The following is a 16591-nucleotide window of genomic DNA, read 5'->3' on the forward strand; positions in this document are numbered from 1 at the left end:
TTTTTCACTTTTTTTACCCATTTTTTTACAAAACAACCATGACAACAAAATCTTACGTTAATGATGCAGAGTTTGTATCAAACAACTATGCCACTATTCTATCCAAGGAATGTTACACTTGAATTCCATTTTACTCAGGATTTTTTTATCCATAGCGAGATAAGGTTTGCTCTTACAAACCCTGAAGTTATCTATGCTAAACAAGCTCTCAAATTATGGAGAACAAGACATTTTGATGATGGAGCTGATAAAGGCATTCCTTTCATTATCTTCAGTAATGGGAACGATTCTTTCTCAGTCACTTTAACTGTCGTAAGAAAATCTCTAAATTTGACTAACCATGGCTCCTATGATATTATTTGTTGGTGACCAGCACATTCAGAGCATGATGGTTGCTTTAGGCTATATAAAATATGGGTGAACACGGGTCGGGCTTGGCCGGGTTAATGGCTAAAATTCAATTCAACCTAACCTAATATAATCGGTTTATAAAAATTCGAACCCGTTAATCCAAAAAGAATATTTTCAACCCTACCCTATTATCGGTATGTCGGGTTGGGTCAGGTTCATTAATTTTATCCAGTCAAAATTAACACTCAACAAAAATATGTTATCAAGGTGATGGTAAGCTGTTAATACTTAAGTATGTCAAGTGTTTAGTAACTGAATATATTGAATAATGATTGAAATTCTTTTCTTAGAGTTTAGGTTCTGGATACATTGTAAAAGTTATATTGTTTCACACCTTCTCTCTTTAGATTGCCAATGCTTATCTATTTCCTGCAAGTTAGCATGTGTGTTTTTAAGTAAGATTATGAACAAGTCTTTTCTATCAGTTTATCAAATAATTCATTTCATTTTATCGTACCTTATTATTTGAAAATTATCTGTAGAATCTTTAGTCACCAACTCACTACTTGATTTTGGATCCATGCAAAAATTGCACCTATATCAATATTAGCTTTTTACTAATAAGATAGTATCATTCAAGTGGAAGACATTGTTAAATCAAATATTGCATGTTATGAAATGAAGTATACAGGTATTATATAATCGGAGGAATTATGATGAACTGTTATAAATTTAATTTTGGACTCGACTGGGTTGGACGGGGGTTAATAATTAAAAATCGTGACCCAACCCAATTTATTCAGGTTAATAAAAATTGAACCCAATTATTTTTCGGTTTAAACAGTTCGATTTTGTTCGGCCGAAATAAAGAGTGGGTCGGGTTGGGTCAGTTTGACGGATTAATTGATTTTTTGTTCACCCCTAATATAAAATAACATGATCATTATATTTGAATGATTATGACTGTTTTATACGATTATCCTCCTTTTTTTAAAAAAAGTAGAAGAAGAAATATTTATAAATTTATAAAACAAAATAAAATATTTGATTATTCAAAAGCGCATATAAAATTGGGAGGAGGAAGTATACAATTAACAAAAGTATACTTAAACATTTGGCGTGATGTATATAGATGTTATAGTGGTGGTCTTCATCTTTATCTGTTCTAGAGCTCAAGCTTAACCATCATCATCCAAAACATGGCGACTGAAGGCGAAACAATAAATTTGTCCGGAATAGTATCCGAAACAAAACGCATAATCAACGCTCACTCACGCCACTTCTTAGCTCTCTCTCTCATCTTCCTCCTTCCAATCTCTTTCTTCATCACTATCTATCCCACCCTTCTTCTCCAATTACAATCTTCATTCAACAACAACCTTCCATACCCTGAAACCCTTTTCAACACTCTTAACCCTAGCCCTAATCAACCCTTTAAACCCCTTGTTGCCCCCATCATTTTCTCAATTTTTGTTGCTCTTTTCTCCGTTTCTGCTGTTGCCACTATTACTTATAGTACGATTTATGGTTTTTACGGCCGCCCGGTTCGGCTTGGGTCGGCTATTAAGTCTTTGATGCGGTCTATTTTGCCTCTTGTGTTTACTGCACTCTGTGTTTTGTTTTTGGTTTCTTTGATCGCTTTGGTTCTTGGGTCTGGCTTTTATGCTGTTAGTGTACTTGTTTCGTTTTTCGGTGTTAATGTTGAGTATGGTTCGGGTTGTTTTAATTGGATGGTGGGGGTGTTTGTGTTTGGTTTGGTGTTGGTTTTGTTTTATTTGCAAGTTCATTGTACTTTAGGGTTTGTTGTTGTGGTGGTTGAATCGAAATGGGGATTTGAGGCTTTACGGCGGAGTGGGGATTTGATCAAGGGAATGAGATTGGTGTCGTTGTGGTTATTGTTGTTTGGTTGTGTTACGGTTGTGTTTCCGCTGTGGTTGAATTCGGTGCCGTTGGTGAGGTTTGAGGGTGGTTTTGATTTCTGGAAGAGTGCGGGATTTGTTGCGCAGACAGTGTTGAGTTCTAGCTTTGTGACCTTGTTTATGCTTATTAGTATTTCGGCAAATGCAGTGTTGTATATGTATTGCAAGGCCTTTCATGGGGAATTGGCTTCAGAGATTGCTGAGGAGTTTGCACGTGATTATGTTAGTTTGCCTTTTGATGATGACAAGGTACCCCATATCGTTACTGTTGTGCAAGCTTGAAGGTAGTGTGCTTCTTATTGTATGTATTACTGAATAGGTTACTGTATACTGGTTCTTGTTTATGTAATGTTGTTTCTAGTCTGTGTATGAAACAAATTGTGTGAATCAAGTGAAGAAGAATAAAAAAGGCTCTGACACCCACTTGCTCATGTCCTGATCTGTTCCTTATGTATGCAACTTAATAATTTTGATTATAGAGTCTTTCTGTTATGATTGTCGATTTGCACTTAACTTGATTTTGCTTAAATATGGCATTTTGCTCATGAGAACTTGATTTGCGTGTGAAAGTATATATGTACTGGTTCAATTATACCTCTGTCTATGCCTTTGTTGTAAGTGTAAACTTCAATTGTGGTCGTTGGTAGTGGCTTCAAAAGCAATATGACTTGCATGTTTCTTCTTTACGAAGAGCCAAAATGAATTGAGGTAGGTCAACAGTAGCTAAACAGTAAAGACTAGTCACCAAATTTCTAAATGAGAAAACATGAGCGACGATGGTCTGTAAATATAGTTATATTCTAGATTATGCTTGGAGCTTGGATTCCTGTTAAACAAAACATAAATATTACAGAGAGTAGGCTGGGAAATTTTCTATCATGCTTCTCTTGAGTCTTTATAATATCCAATTTATTAAATATTCTGGTCATCTAAAAATTGGGAGAACCGGAAGCTGCAATGACCAACAAGTAAAATACTATCACTATATATAATCTCTATGTTACCCCCACTCTTCAATTTTGCCCTCATACTGGTGTCAATAGGACATGATATGGGTGTGGGTATGGGATCTGGGTCGGATGCTTTAATTGAAAACTGGACACTTCGATTTCCAACAATATAGTTCAAAATGATTTACAAAGCCTCACAACAACTTGTTTTTAGCAAGGGATGCCTATAAATTACTGTTTCTGTGTTATTCTTTTAATTTATGCTATAAGTTTAAAATAAACAATTAGTATATGTCTTTATATTAGTAGAAGAACCAATTTACAAAGGGTCCTGTTCCCTGACAACTGACTGTATGTCAGGGAACAATTATCCAACAATCACTCTCCCAACGGCTGGAGAAAAAAAAAAAAAAAAGTTTTTTTAGTATCCGCTCATATTTTCAGCGGATGGGTTGGTGTCTGCTGTAATTTCACGCGGACCGGCCGCGGTTATTATACGCGGATAATACAGAGGGTATCATATTCGTGTTATTGCTCCTTCTTGTGTTATTGCTCCTTCTTGTAAGCAGAGTCCGGGAAAAACAAGACAAAAACAGGGAGTGGTGAGGTGGAGCGCGATAACTGAGGTGGAGACATTAATTATATTATATGAGAAACATATTTTATAAATTCATATTTATATTCATGCTTATTATATTCTTTTATAAGATTATATAAATTCATATTTATAATTAATATTTATAATATAATTAATATTAATAAATATTTATAACATTTAAATATAAAATATGAATTCATATTTATAATTAATATTAATTATAATTATAAATATTAATTATAATTATTATAAGATTTCTTTTATAAGATTTTATAAATTCATATTTATAAATAATATTTATAATATAATTAATATTTATAAATATTTTTAACATTTAAAATAAAATATGAATTCTTATTTATAATTAATATCAATTATAATTATAAACATTAATTATAAATATGAATCTATATTAATTATAAATATAAATTCATATTTATAATTATAATTATAAATATTAATTATAAATATGAATTTATATTATATTTATAAATCTGGATTTATATTTATTATAAAATTCTAATATTCAATATATTCATGCTTATTATTGATTACCTTAATTTGTTGAATAAGTAATTAATTTTAATCTAAAATTTAATATGGCGGGGAAGTCCAACTTGAGTTTTGAAAATAAGCAAATAATAGAAAAGCGACCAAATTCGTATCATAAGTATTTGTGAAGTATTTGTGAGCAGGGGGTAGGTTAGTTAGGTTAGCTGGTTGCACGAAATCCACTCCATGACTGCTGCATTTTCCGCGTATAATAACCGTGACTGGTCCGCGTGAAATTACAGCGGACACCAGCCCATCCGCTGAAAATATGAGCGGATACTAAAAAAACTTTTCTTTTGTCCCAGCCGTTGGATCGTTGATCCAACGGCTGAGAGAGTGATTGTTGAATAACTGTTCCCTGACTGACAAACAGTTGTTAGGGAACATGACCCATTTACAAATTTATAATATATAAAATGGAGGTATAAAAATAATATCATATACGTAAAGGTTATATGCCGAATCCCCGTACTTGTGTCCAATTTCGGTCCATATCTGAATCCTAATTTTTAAGAAATTCAGGGCCTGACACTTGGATGTGCACCGGATCCGGATCCGACACCCATATCCGAGTCCGGGCAACTTAGTATAATCCTCTAACTTTGTGCAAAATTATTTCCTGATCAGCAGGAGAAACCTTTTGAGTACAAAAATAAAATAATTTTTTCACTTTCAATAGAAGTCATGGCAACTATGGTGTTATTAAAAAGCTTATGTCATAAACAGTATGGTTGTAAATACTAGTTAGTAATTATATATTTACAGTAAATCTAACATCTTTACTCATGAAGTCGATAAAAAACTAGAACATAACATTATTACAGTGATAAATATGATCTGCCATTACAGCTAAAAGAGTACAATAGTACATCCTCAATAGATAATTGAAGCATAATAAGCATGCATAGTTAGTGTCTATCTTGCATCAGCATTATTGGATTAAAAAGATATATTAATGATTAATGATTTAAGCATGATTTGTAAATCGAAATCCGAAATCATTTGGCCTGTTATAGATTTGTAATAATTAATTGAAAATTAGATAGAATAATGCAGATTAATAGCCGACCTTAGTACATATTTCATTATTTACATTCTTAAATATTAAAACAATAACACATAATTAGATGAATAGAAAATAAAGGTGGTGGCGTGGTGCTATTTATAATTTGTTCTTATCTTGCATATTTATTTTGGATCACATACATGTATTAGTAATACTATATTGGTAATTAATCGTATAAAAATTTACAAAATTATTCACTTCCTATAAGGTAAGATATAAGAGTAAAGACAGAGCTATCGGAGAAAAAGAGTTGTCAAAGCTAGGTGGGGAAAACCCCACTCATCCAGAACCTTTATGTGGTGTCATGTAGCGGACGCCAGAAAAAGCTTGGATGTTGGCGTGTCCTGTGATGATGAACTTGGCCCTATATCTGGTGCCTGTCTCGAAGCTGATGGGCTAAAGATGTTACTGCATTTGTGGTGCTCTAGAATAGCAGAAGGAAATTGGTATCTGTGAGATGCTTTGGACTCATCTCTGATTGATCATGAGATTATGATCCTCAGGCTGTTCTAGCGTATGAGAATATGGTCCATCTTAGCAGCCATCCTTGTGGCAACATCGACTAGTATCGTTAGCAGTCCAGAACCTTTATGTGGTGTCATGTGGCGGGCACCATAAAAACTTGGTGCTGGCATGTCATGTGATGATGAACTTGGCCCTATATCTGGTGTCTATCTCGAAGCTGATGGGCTAAAGATGTTATGCATTTACAGACACTTGTGGTGCTCTAGAAGAGCAGAAGGAACTTGGTATCTGTTAGATACATTGAACTCGTCTCTCGTTGATCATGAGATCACAATCTTCAGGCTGTTCTGGCGTATGAGAATATGGTCCACCTTCTGATCATGGTTGTCACGTCAATAAGAGAATATGGTCCACTTCTGATCATGGTTGTCACGTCGATAAGTCAAGTCGATAAGGTCCACCTTGTCAACTACTCTCGCGGATTAGTCGAAAAGTTAATTATAATTAATTAAATATCATATATATTAATATATATCTTATATACGTAGTTTCTTATAACAAAATTCTAGAATTCCAATTCTCGTATGTATATCAATCGCAAAATAGATATGTTAATTAGAAATATATCTTTTTTACCCTTTCATGTACACATATTGACTATGCACATTAACACACTGATTATACCAATATATAAACAAATATATAACAGAACTACATGTATATTCAGTTTGAATCAACTTATACATACATAAATACATACACACAAAGATCTTAGATTAACATGTTGATTATTGCTGATTTTGAGCAGGTTCATAGAACTTTTTTTTATTTCATTTCAACATTTGATTGAATTTTGCACTTGTCGACCAACTAGTCGATAGATTAGTCAAGTAAGTCGACCGACTAGTCGACACTTCGCAAGTCGACCTGGTCGATTTTCTCAATCCGACTAGTCTCGAGCGTCGTGACAACATAATGAATCTTGGATGAGAAAATAGAAGTAATCCTCTACAATTACACTACGTTTAGGACGCGAAGTGTGGTGTGGACTGCCTTCGTTCCGGAAGCAGTCTCCTTCGTTCCCTGAAGCCGAGACAGATTGTGTCTCTGTTGTTTTTCTCCGCAAGCAGTCTCCTTCGTTCCTTGAAGCCGAGACAGATAGTGTCTCCGTTGTTTTTAACAGTGTCACATAATCATAGCGCTCTGGGTTCCACAGTTCACAATTAATTTATCAACCAATATAACCCTCTATGTTATGACCAACTTCCGGTTTTTGTTTCCGGGAAATATCATCTTTTAGTTACTCATTTTGGTGAAGAGTGCTACTGAGAATTGAGATGGACAATTCAGTTGTGTGGAACAGGCCAAACAGTAGATAAAAGGGGAACACTAATAAAACAGCCTCTCTGTTCCTTAGATTCATCTCACACTGCCTCGTTTTATTTCTGTAGTATTGTAGGAATTTATATATTGTCCCGTTCTTTTGTTTTTGTAGTATTCTAGGAATTTATATATATTGTCAGCGATATGGAGTTGTTTATCTTACTATACCAAAGAAAGCGAGTCATAAACTCGACCATTACTCTCCCAAGTGACTTCGCTTACCTTTCTTTGGACTAATTATAACTTACAGATGAGCCGTATGCCCGTATTATTAAAGGCATGCTTAATTACGTTAATGACGCTTTGCGCTTAGATGTAAGATGTGTGATTCAAGTTTGGTTACGTGTTATTAAACTTCCAGATTTTTTTATTGGAATCGCGAGATGGGGCTCAAGTTTGGTGTTTGTCCAGGCCATTGCCTTGATTAGAATGATGTGTTGTATTGCTTCCGCTGCTGAGGAGCCTCTTTATCATACCAATAGAAAACCTGTAAAATATTCATATATATATAAACAAGAAACAAACAGGTGATTCAATGTGTGGCTGTGCGAAAACACTTATGCTAGGGGCCAGGACTATTAAATATACAATTGAATTGATCTGATGAAAATGCAGGTACCCGGGAATACTCATTACTGCAGAGGACTGTTCTTGACGGAGCATTAAAGATTTCAAGATATGGGTGTGGGCGCGGGTGAACACGTACTTCGTAAGATTAGCTTTCACCTCAATGATTTGACATTGGAGTTGGAGTTCGATTTAGAATCTGCGATGTAACACTACTGTTACAGGACTACTTCAATGCTCAAGCTGACTACTTATTTGGCAAACTCGTTTTAGCAAACAAAGTCAAGTTTTGAGTAAATTACATAATGGTGGTTCGACTTTATTTAGTCTGCTAATATTATACTCGATTTTTGAACGTGTAATTTGGTGATCAAGTATTGATTTTGTCTTTCAGACAAATGGCTAGTGACCAAAAACAATTAGCTAAACATTCTTTTAATTTTTCAAAAAAATTGCCTGGCACTCTTTTGAAAGATTAGGCAAGATTTTAGAAGATAAAAGAAATTGTCTTGTTATGATGATGCGAATGTTAAAACTCAATCATCATGATGCTATAAGATTGCGAATTTGAAAACTTATATGATGAAAAGTTCGGCCATCAACATGAAATTTATTCTAGAAGAACTCGGTTGAATTACAAAATTCTGATCCAAAACATAAATTTGCTCTAGAAATCTTATATACGACACAGTTGTATCATAAAATTTTGATCCGAAACATAGAATAGAAATAATTCTGATATAACTTTGTGCTGAAATTTTACTCTGGGATTGAAATCTAACAACATGGTTGAGTAGGGATTAATAAGCAGTAGGCAGATTATTGGCCTGTAATTATTTATGAAAACTCCTCACGCCTGTCTAAAACAGGAATGAAAAATGGCTCCTTTCCTTTACAATTATTATGATGTAAAATCATCCAACTACTCCACCAACTTTGTTTATAGCTCCACAATATCATCACACTAGTTCATCTTTACTTGAAGCTTTTTCCCAGTAATATTTTACAATCTGCATAACTGCTCCATACCATTCTTTACTCATCTGCCTGCATCAACCCCTTGTCATTTACTTCTTGCTGTACTTCTGCGTCGATAAAAATACTTGCTTGAATCTAATATATGTGCCTGGCAGACCTGTTTCAGCTAACAAGGTGATCACAAGAAAATCATGAAGTTCAGTAAAGAGTTGAGTTCTCAGATGGTACCTGAATGGGAAGAAGCATATATCAACTACAGTTATCTTAAGACTATCTTGCAAGACATCGATCATTTTAAGAACAGAAATAAACCTCCTGCAGCAGCAGTGACTACTAATAATCCAGCTGGGCTTAAGCGAAGGTTGACACTTTACCGGGCTTTTAGTGGCCTTATACAGAGATCATCCTCCAAGATTTCATCACCAGGGCCCATGCAAGATGTCGAAAGCCAGCCAATTCTGGTGAGCTCTGTGGATAGATCAGATGGTCAAGAGGGATTTGAGACTAGGTTTCTCATGTCGGGAGATGAAGGAGGAGAGTATGAGCTTGTGTTTTTTAGAAGACTTGATGATGAATTTAATAAAGTTAATAAGTTCTATAAGGCCAAAGTTGCAGAGGTGATGAAGGAGGCTGACGTGTTGAATAAGCAGATGAATGCTTTGATTGCATTTAGGATAAAAGTTGATAATCCTAAATATGATTGCCCTGATGACACGGTTGAGATGAGTAGGATTGCTTCGGAGGTTGAAGCTTCGTCTGAAGCTGTAGCATTATCAGCTTCAACTTCTACAAACATGAGAACAAGTACAGATTCACACTTTTCTTCATTGTTTTTATCTAAATTATATGATATGATTGGTTTTGGTATGTGAATATACTTGACTGATTAATTTCAAAGTAAACTAAAACATCACAATTGGCAGATTTCCAATATTAACATGTCATTTTTCAGTGTTTCTCAGTGCCACAAAAACTTTTCATGCCAATATATCCGTTTAACGAGTTAGATTGAGTAAGCTACCTGAGGGTTCTTGGAATCTGGTTTTTCTTACAGAATCCCTTTCAGAGACAGCTTTTTGCACTAGTGTCCACAGTGATTGAGTTCATCATTTGATTTTCCGAATATAAGACATATGATATAATTTCAAAATAGTTAAAGCTAACACATGAAGATACGAATATGTTGCACGAAACTGAAATCTACCAAATGGGCAGTGAGTTAGGTCCTAGTCACGATGAAGAAGGCGTGTGTGTGTGTGAGTATTGAGTAAAAAGTCTACTGCCTAATTTATTGCAGCGAAAGCAGCTCACATGGATGTAATAGATGAAGATAGATCAAGCAGAGGGGCACTATCAAAAGAGGAGAATGAAGATGACAGTGAAATAAAACCTTTAAGCTCAAGCACTGAGGAGAAAAGCAGAAACAGACCAATGATCAAGTCTGATGAATCTTGTAGACCACCGCCACTGGAGATACTTGACCATGTGACTATCAGACAACCAGTTGAAACGCCTCGATCAACCATAAAAGGCTTCCTTAATGTTCCTATTCAGAAAGAATTGAAATTCAGCAAGGAAAATATGAGCAAAATTGAAGAACAGCTTAAAAGGGCTTTTACTGAATTTCACAACAAGCTCCGGCTTCTTAAAAGCTACAGGCAAGGGACAGTTTTATTCTTTTATAGCATAAAACTCAATTCATGGTGTCATTATTCATTAATGTTAGCAAAATATCTTTTCTGAATTTCTCATGATTTGAACAGTTTCTTGAACCTCAGTGGTTTCTCGAAGATATTGAAGAAGTATGATAAGGTATAATCATTAACAGTGTCTATTTTTAGCAATGATTTTTCTTGCATTTCCCTAATTAGAGGCTATATACTCAGTGCTGCTCAACTGTTACAGATCACATCACGAAAGGCTTCTGCGTCATACTTGAAAATGATTGATAACTCTTATCTAGGCAATTCTGACGAGGTGAACCTTAATACTGCTCTGGTCATATATATTGACATTAAAAAACTTTAGAAACCGGCCAATCAATTTACTGTGCCTACTTTGCGGATCGCTGCAGGTTACTAAGGTTATGGACAAGGTTGAGGCCGTATTTATTAAGCATTTTTCTAATTCACATCGCAAGGAAGGATTGAGGATCCTAAGACCAACAGCTAAGAGACAGAGGCACAGAGTAACTGCATTTTTAGGTGCAAACAACTAATCACTTTTTCCTGAGCACAACACCCCCACATATAGTCAGGAACGGTTCCATTAACAGATTTTCCTTTCACTTCATAGGCCCATTGTATATTTTATGGCCCTCTATTTATATTTCAATATATCTAAAATCACTGCATCCCTGCCAAAAATCTTCTAGGTTTTTTTGCTGGATGCACGCTATCTCTCATACTCGCCCTCATTTTGATTATACGTGCCCGTCGTATTTTAGACAAACCAGGCAGACATCGGTACATGGTAACGCTGTTTCCCCTCTATAGGTACTACTTAGTCTCTTCTAAACTGGCTATACTGTTGTTAAAAAAGAAAACTATTTTTCATGGTAATATTTTTCTGCAGCTTGTTCGCCTTCATCGTACTGCATATGCTTATGTATGCTGGAAACATATACTTCTGGAGGCGATATCGAGTGAATTATCCCTTTATATTTGGCTTTAATCCAAGAACTGCACTAGGCTTCCGAGAAGTTCTTCTTCTGAGTCTAGGCCTCGCGGTCTTAGCATTAGGCAGTGTGCTAGCAAACCTTGATATGGAACTAGACCCTAAAACAGGCGACTATAAAAAATTCACTGAGCTACTTCCTCTTTTTTTAGTTGTGGTAAGATCATGAAGCCTTTGTAAAATTCTATGTTCCCAAACCAAGCAAACTGACCCAATCCTCACTCTGTCTACAGTTGGTAATTGTCATCCTCATCTGCCCATTCAACATTATATATCGTCCTAGCCGCTTCTTCTTTCTCACTTGCCTGTTTCATGCTATTTGTGCTCCTCTGTACAAGGTATGATAGAATGCTGCGAGTCTCTAGCAGTAGAAAAATATAATCAACTCACTAGTCTTTTCTCTTCAGGTTGTACTTCCGGATTTTATACTGGCTGATCAGTTTACCAGTCAGGTACGTTAAACATTTTTTATGCTACACCAATCAATCAGGAAATTACCGCTACCTATGCTAATATTGTAGTAATATTTTCCAGGTCCAAGCTTTCAGAAGCTTTGAGTTTTATATCTGTTACTATTTCTCTGGCAACTACAAACTTAGAGATAACAGTTGCAGTAGTAATGACGTTTACAAGACTTTCGGTTTCATTGTAGCTACGATTCCATACACGTGGCGCCTTCTTCAGGTACTACTACAAAAAAAACAAAAAACAAGTAAGCTGGAAAAATGTATTTTTCATCGCCCTCTATAATTCAAGCGTGTTGATAGAAATATTAACAAGAAATAAATGTGTCTTCTTCCCTTTTCTACATTACTCAGGGTTATCAGTAAAAAAAAAAAAAGATAGTATTGTATATACAAGACTAACTGAATTAACAATCAAAATATGTAATTTTCTCACGAACTTTAATAGAGTTATGAAGTTAGATCATTATAACTTCTAGAGTTGAAAGAATATAAATGTGACTTCAATCATTCAGTGTCTCAGGCGTTTCTTTGAAGAGAAGGATAATATGCAGGGATTGAATGGATTGAAATATTTCGCGACAATTGTAGCTGTTTCCACCAGGACTGCTTACTCTCTCGACAAAAGTATTGCGTGGAAGGTGGTAGCCATAATTACCTCTGCCATTGCAGCTGTATCTGGCACATACTGGGACCTTGTGTATGACTGGGGACTCCTTGATCAGAAGTCTAAAAACCGGTGGTTACGAGACAAGCTATTGGTTCCACATAAAAATGTTTACTATGTAGCCATGGTTAGTATCCAAGAATTCATACCTTTATCTTCTGCTACTCGAACGATACTAACTTAACTTTGTGTGGTACCTGCAGGTGCTGAATGTCATACTGAGACTTGCTTGGCTTCAGACAGTGTTGGACATCAATTTTACTTTTCTGCACAGAGAGACTCAGATCACAGTTGTAGCCAGCTTAGAAATCATTCGTCGTGGTGTCTGGAACTTCTTCAGGTAAAATAACTTGCTGCCTTGCAGATTTCTGTTGATTTGTATTTATATCCAAGGATGGAATCGGGAAGGCTAACCCAGGCTGAAGTCCTGGCTGAGTCGAGAAAACAATGAAAATTCTTAATATCAATATATTTTTTTTATTTGAGCCCGGGCTAATCTCTCGTATTCACTATATAACTTTTATTCAATTGCATATATATCACTAATGAAGTCTGAATATTTGTTATTTGCGTAGGCTGGAAAATGAACAGCTGAATAATTCGGAGAAGTATCGTGCTTTCAAGTCGGTGCCGCTACCTTTCACGTATGATGATTGATGAGGGCTGAAATTGAGAAGATAAAAGTAGTTATATTCTTCCAAGCGCCGCTCCTTAACCATCTTCCCGTCGTCCTCGTTGCTATCACCATCCATTTCCCTTCTCTCTTCTCCGTTCACTTGTGACTTGACGATGCAAAAACACTTCCGTTAAAAAACATATTTACAAAATATACAAATCTATCAAAAATATGCATCTCCGTTTATGTTCAAATCAAAGACAATTTGACTGTTAGAGATTTGCTATGATTGATGATGAAAAAACACTTTAATTATTTTTTAATTTTGTTATTATGTAGCTGATCAACGGATGGCATAATTAATGTAGTATCCATTGATCGGATTACCCATCAACGATTAATAAGGTGTTATAACAAAGGGTCTTTCTAATGTGTGCCCAAGGGCACACAATAAACACCAAAATGGTGTTTTGGTGTTGGGTTGGAGCATTTTGGTGTCAAATTTGGTGTCAAATTCACTCCAACCCAACACCAATTTGGTGTAAAGTTGACACCAAATGAATTGGTTGACATCAAATTTGGTGTCAAGTATTGATTTGGTGCAACTTTTACACCAAATTTGGAGTTTTCCAAAATACCTACTATACCCTCACATATGTTAATGAAAACAAAATTATTCCATCTATGTCCCATTAAAATTGTTTTATATTATATTATTTATTCTTTAATCATAATTGTTTTAAATTTTCTTTCTTTACTATTTTACTCAAGTTTTTTATTTATTTCCAAATATCAATAAATTTATATTCTTATATAGAAGATATGTTTTTTAAATAGATTTGATTAAAAATAAAATACACAATGATTAAAATTACCTCACATATGTATACCCTCACATATGTATTATCATGCACAACTTGATAGTTGAGGATGAACGAGACTTGAATTTGCATGTACATGATTACGTGGAAACATCTTCTGCTGCTGTCGAAATGGAAAGAAATGGAGATGACGAATTTCAAGATTTTCTTAATAGATATCGACAAATTAAAGATAAGGAAGCTCATTTTGAACTTCGCAACGCCTTGATCGAGCACATATGGGAAGAGCATGGGAATTCATATAATTAAGTTGTCCTCTTGAATTTATTAATGAATTTATAATTATTTTAGGTCCTTGTTTATTGAACATGTTAAAATTTAAGTACAAATTCAATAATAATATAAATAACTTAAAAAGAGAGAATATTCCATTTAATGTGTAAAAGATTCTTTTTGGTGTAGTATATGGTGTTGATGGGTTGGAGTGAAATTTTGATTTGGTGTAGTTTTCACACCAAATTGGTGTATTTTTCACACCAAAATGGTGTTATGGGTTGGAGATGGTCTGAGTACATAGTCTGGTGTTAGAGTATTTATTTTCAAGGGGCAATTGCCATATTAACATCTAAGAAACAGAGCCCTGGATAGTGTTCCGATAACTAAAACAAAGCAGCTGAAAAAAAATATACAAAAAAGCTTGAGCTTGATGAACGGAGGGGTGTATATGCAAGTAATAACTCACAGAGAATATTATTACTCCCTCCGTCCCATTTTAACTGCTTTTGACTTTTTTACACGTATTTTAAGATGTTAAAAAAATTACATCTAAACATGATTATTTTTTATAAAATTTATATCAAATAAAAGTTTAAAGTCTAAACTTTTATTTGATATAAGAATTGAAATTTTTTATTGAGTGTAGATATTGTTTTTTTATACCTCAATATACGTGTTAAAAAGTCAAACATCAGTTAAAATGGGACAGAGGGAGTAGTATCTATGTAAAAGGCTTTGAGAAAGTTACGTGGAGAGTCTGGAGACTATACTTTGTAGTTTTTGTATATTATGCGAACTTATAACTCGAATAGCTTTTTAAATTTTAAAATTCGAAATAAATTAGATATTTATTATTACTAAATATATTAAATAATTATTATTTTAATAATCGGTTCGATTCGGTTTTTATCGGTTCGGTTGGAAGGTATAACCGGAACCGAACCATACAAATCAGTTCGGTTTTTAATTTTTCGGTTTCGGTTTCGGATCGGTTATATTCGGATCGATTTTCATCGGTTTTTCCCGATTTCGGTTTTAAATTGGTTTTTTGCTCAGCCCTAGTGAAAGGTGTTGCACCAGTTTTAGAAGCTAAACTAGAAAGGGTTTAGTCAACTATTGAGAAACTCGAAGCCTACCTACTTTAAGCAAAGCAATAAGAATTTCAGCAGTCATATTATCTTCAAGTTCAAGAAATTCTAAATTTGTATTTATAGATAAAAGAGTAGGGGGTATGATTTGGCAGGCATAGTCATATAGATTCACAATGTAATATTACATTCCATGGTATCAAATACACCAAGAATAGAAGATCAAAAGTAATAGTTTTAACAAGTAAGATTTGTAAAGCTTTTCCTCTTCAGTTTCTTTGTAGGGAGCCAAATAGATTTATTTGGAGGTTTCCAATATAAAAATTTATCAGATGGACACGACAATCCACCCGAAAATTTTGAAAGACCTTGTTCTTAAATTTCATTTGTATTTTAATTATTCTTGTGTTTGAATACAGTCTGTTTATACATGCAAAATTCGAAAAATTTGTAGATTGTAGTTTAAAAATTTATTAATGTTGTGCAAAACCAAAATCATAACTAATCAGTAGATTTATCGTTTGATGAATAATTCTAAAAATTAATAGGATATATTAAAAAATATAATAATATTTAATTTATTAGATTTATTATATTAATTTAAAAAAAAATATCATGATTATCAGATTTAAATAATTGAATCGCACAGTACCATTACAGCAGTTAATCGGGTGATTATTCGGTCAAAAACCCGATCACCTGATTAATCGGTGATTTTTATAATGGATTAATAGGCAAAAAGATCACCGAACTCATGACCCACTTGTAATTGAGTTACTGAACTCAAAAACTTGCAAATAAATAACAGAACTAGATATAACTTGCAATCAACTCACTGAACTAATAAAAATTTGCATTTAGGCCACTACGCTGTTAAGTATCAGTTGACTTTAACAGATGTCGTTAAAAAAATTAAAAGGACTTCGAAAAAAATATAAAAATTCGATCTTTTAAAAAAAAAATCTTAGATTGAATTTTTATATTTTTTTCGAAGTTTTTTAATTTTTTTTAACGGATTCCGTTAAAGTCAACTGATATTTAATGGCGCACTGATCTAAATACAAGTTTTTTTTTTTTTGACGATGCAGGCTTATACGCCTTACAAATTAGTATCTGTTCAAATAAATCTCGAGGTGAGCCAGAGTCGAACCCGG

General features: G+C 34.2%; 2 protein-coding genes across 3 annotated transcripts; both read left to right on the top strand.

Annotated features, from left to right (window-relative positions):
* Positions 1-1456: 1456 nt before the first annotated feature.
* LOC108196063 (uncharacterized) lies at positions 1457-8213 on the top strand. 2 transcript variants are annotated; one of them, XM_017363145.2, is made up of 2 exons: positions 1457-2519; positions 7900-8213. In XM_017363145.2, the coding sequence occupies exons 1-2, from the start codon at positions 1551-1553 to the stop codon at positions 7948-7950; spliced, it is 1020 nt and encodes a 339-aa protein (XP_017218634.1). In that variant the 5' UTR covers positions 1457-1550; the 3' UTR covers positions 7951-8213. The 2 variants fall into 2 exon arrangements, with proteins under 2 accessions (XP_017218634.1, XP_017218636.1); XM_017363147.2 differs by having other exon boundaries at positions 1458-2554.
* Positions 8214-8668: 455 nt separating this feature from the next.
* On the top strand, positions 8669-13575 carry LOC108196062 (phosphate transporter PHO1 homolog 3). Its single transcript, XM_017363139.2, has 13 exons — positions 8669-9633; positions 10127-10487; positions 10593-10641; positions 10735-10806; positions 10904-11033; positions 11204-11324; positions 11404-11662; positions 11739-11843; positions 11913-11957; positions 12040-12189; positions 12485-12763; positions 12840-12976; positions 13212-13575. Exons 1-13 carry the CDS (start codon positions 9021-9023, stop codon positions 13291-13293), a joined length of 2403 nt encoding a protein of 800 aa, XP_017218628.1. The 5' UTR covers positions 8669-9020; the 3' UTR covers positions 13294-13575.
* The last annotated feature ends 3016 nt before the right edge of the window (positions 13576-16591 follow it).

This window comes from Daucus carota, chromosome 7 (genome assembly GCF_001625215.2).
Source record: "Daucus carota subsp. sativus chromosome 7, DH1 v3.0, whole genome shotgun sequence".
Classification (NCBI taxonomy): domain Eukaryota; kingdom Viridiplantae; phylum Streptophyta; class Magnoliopsida; order Apiales; family Apiaceae; genus Daucus; species Daucus carota.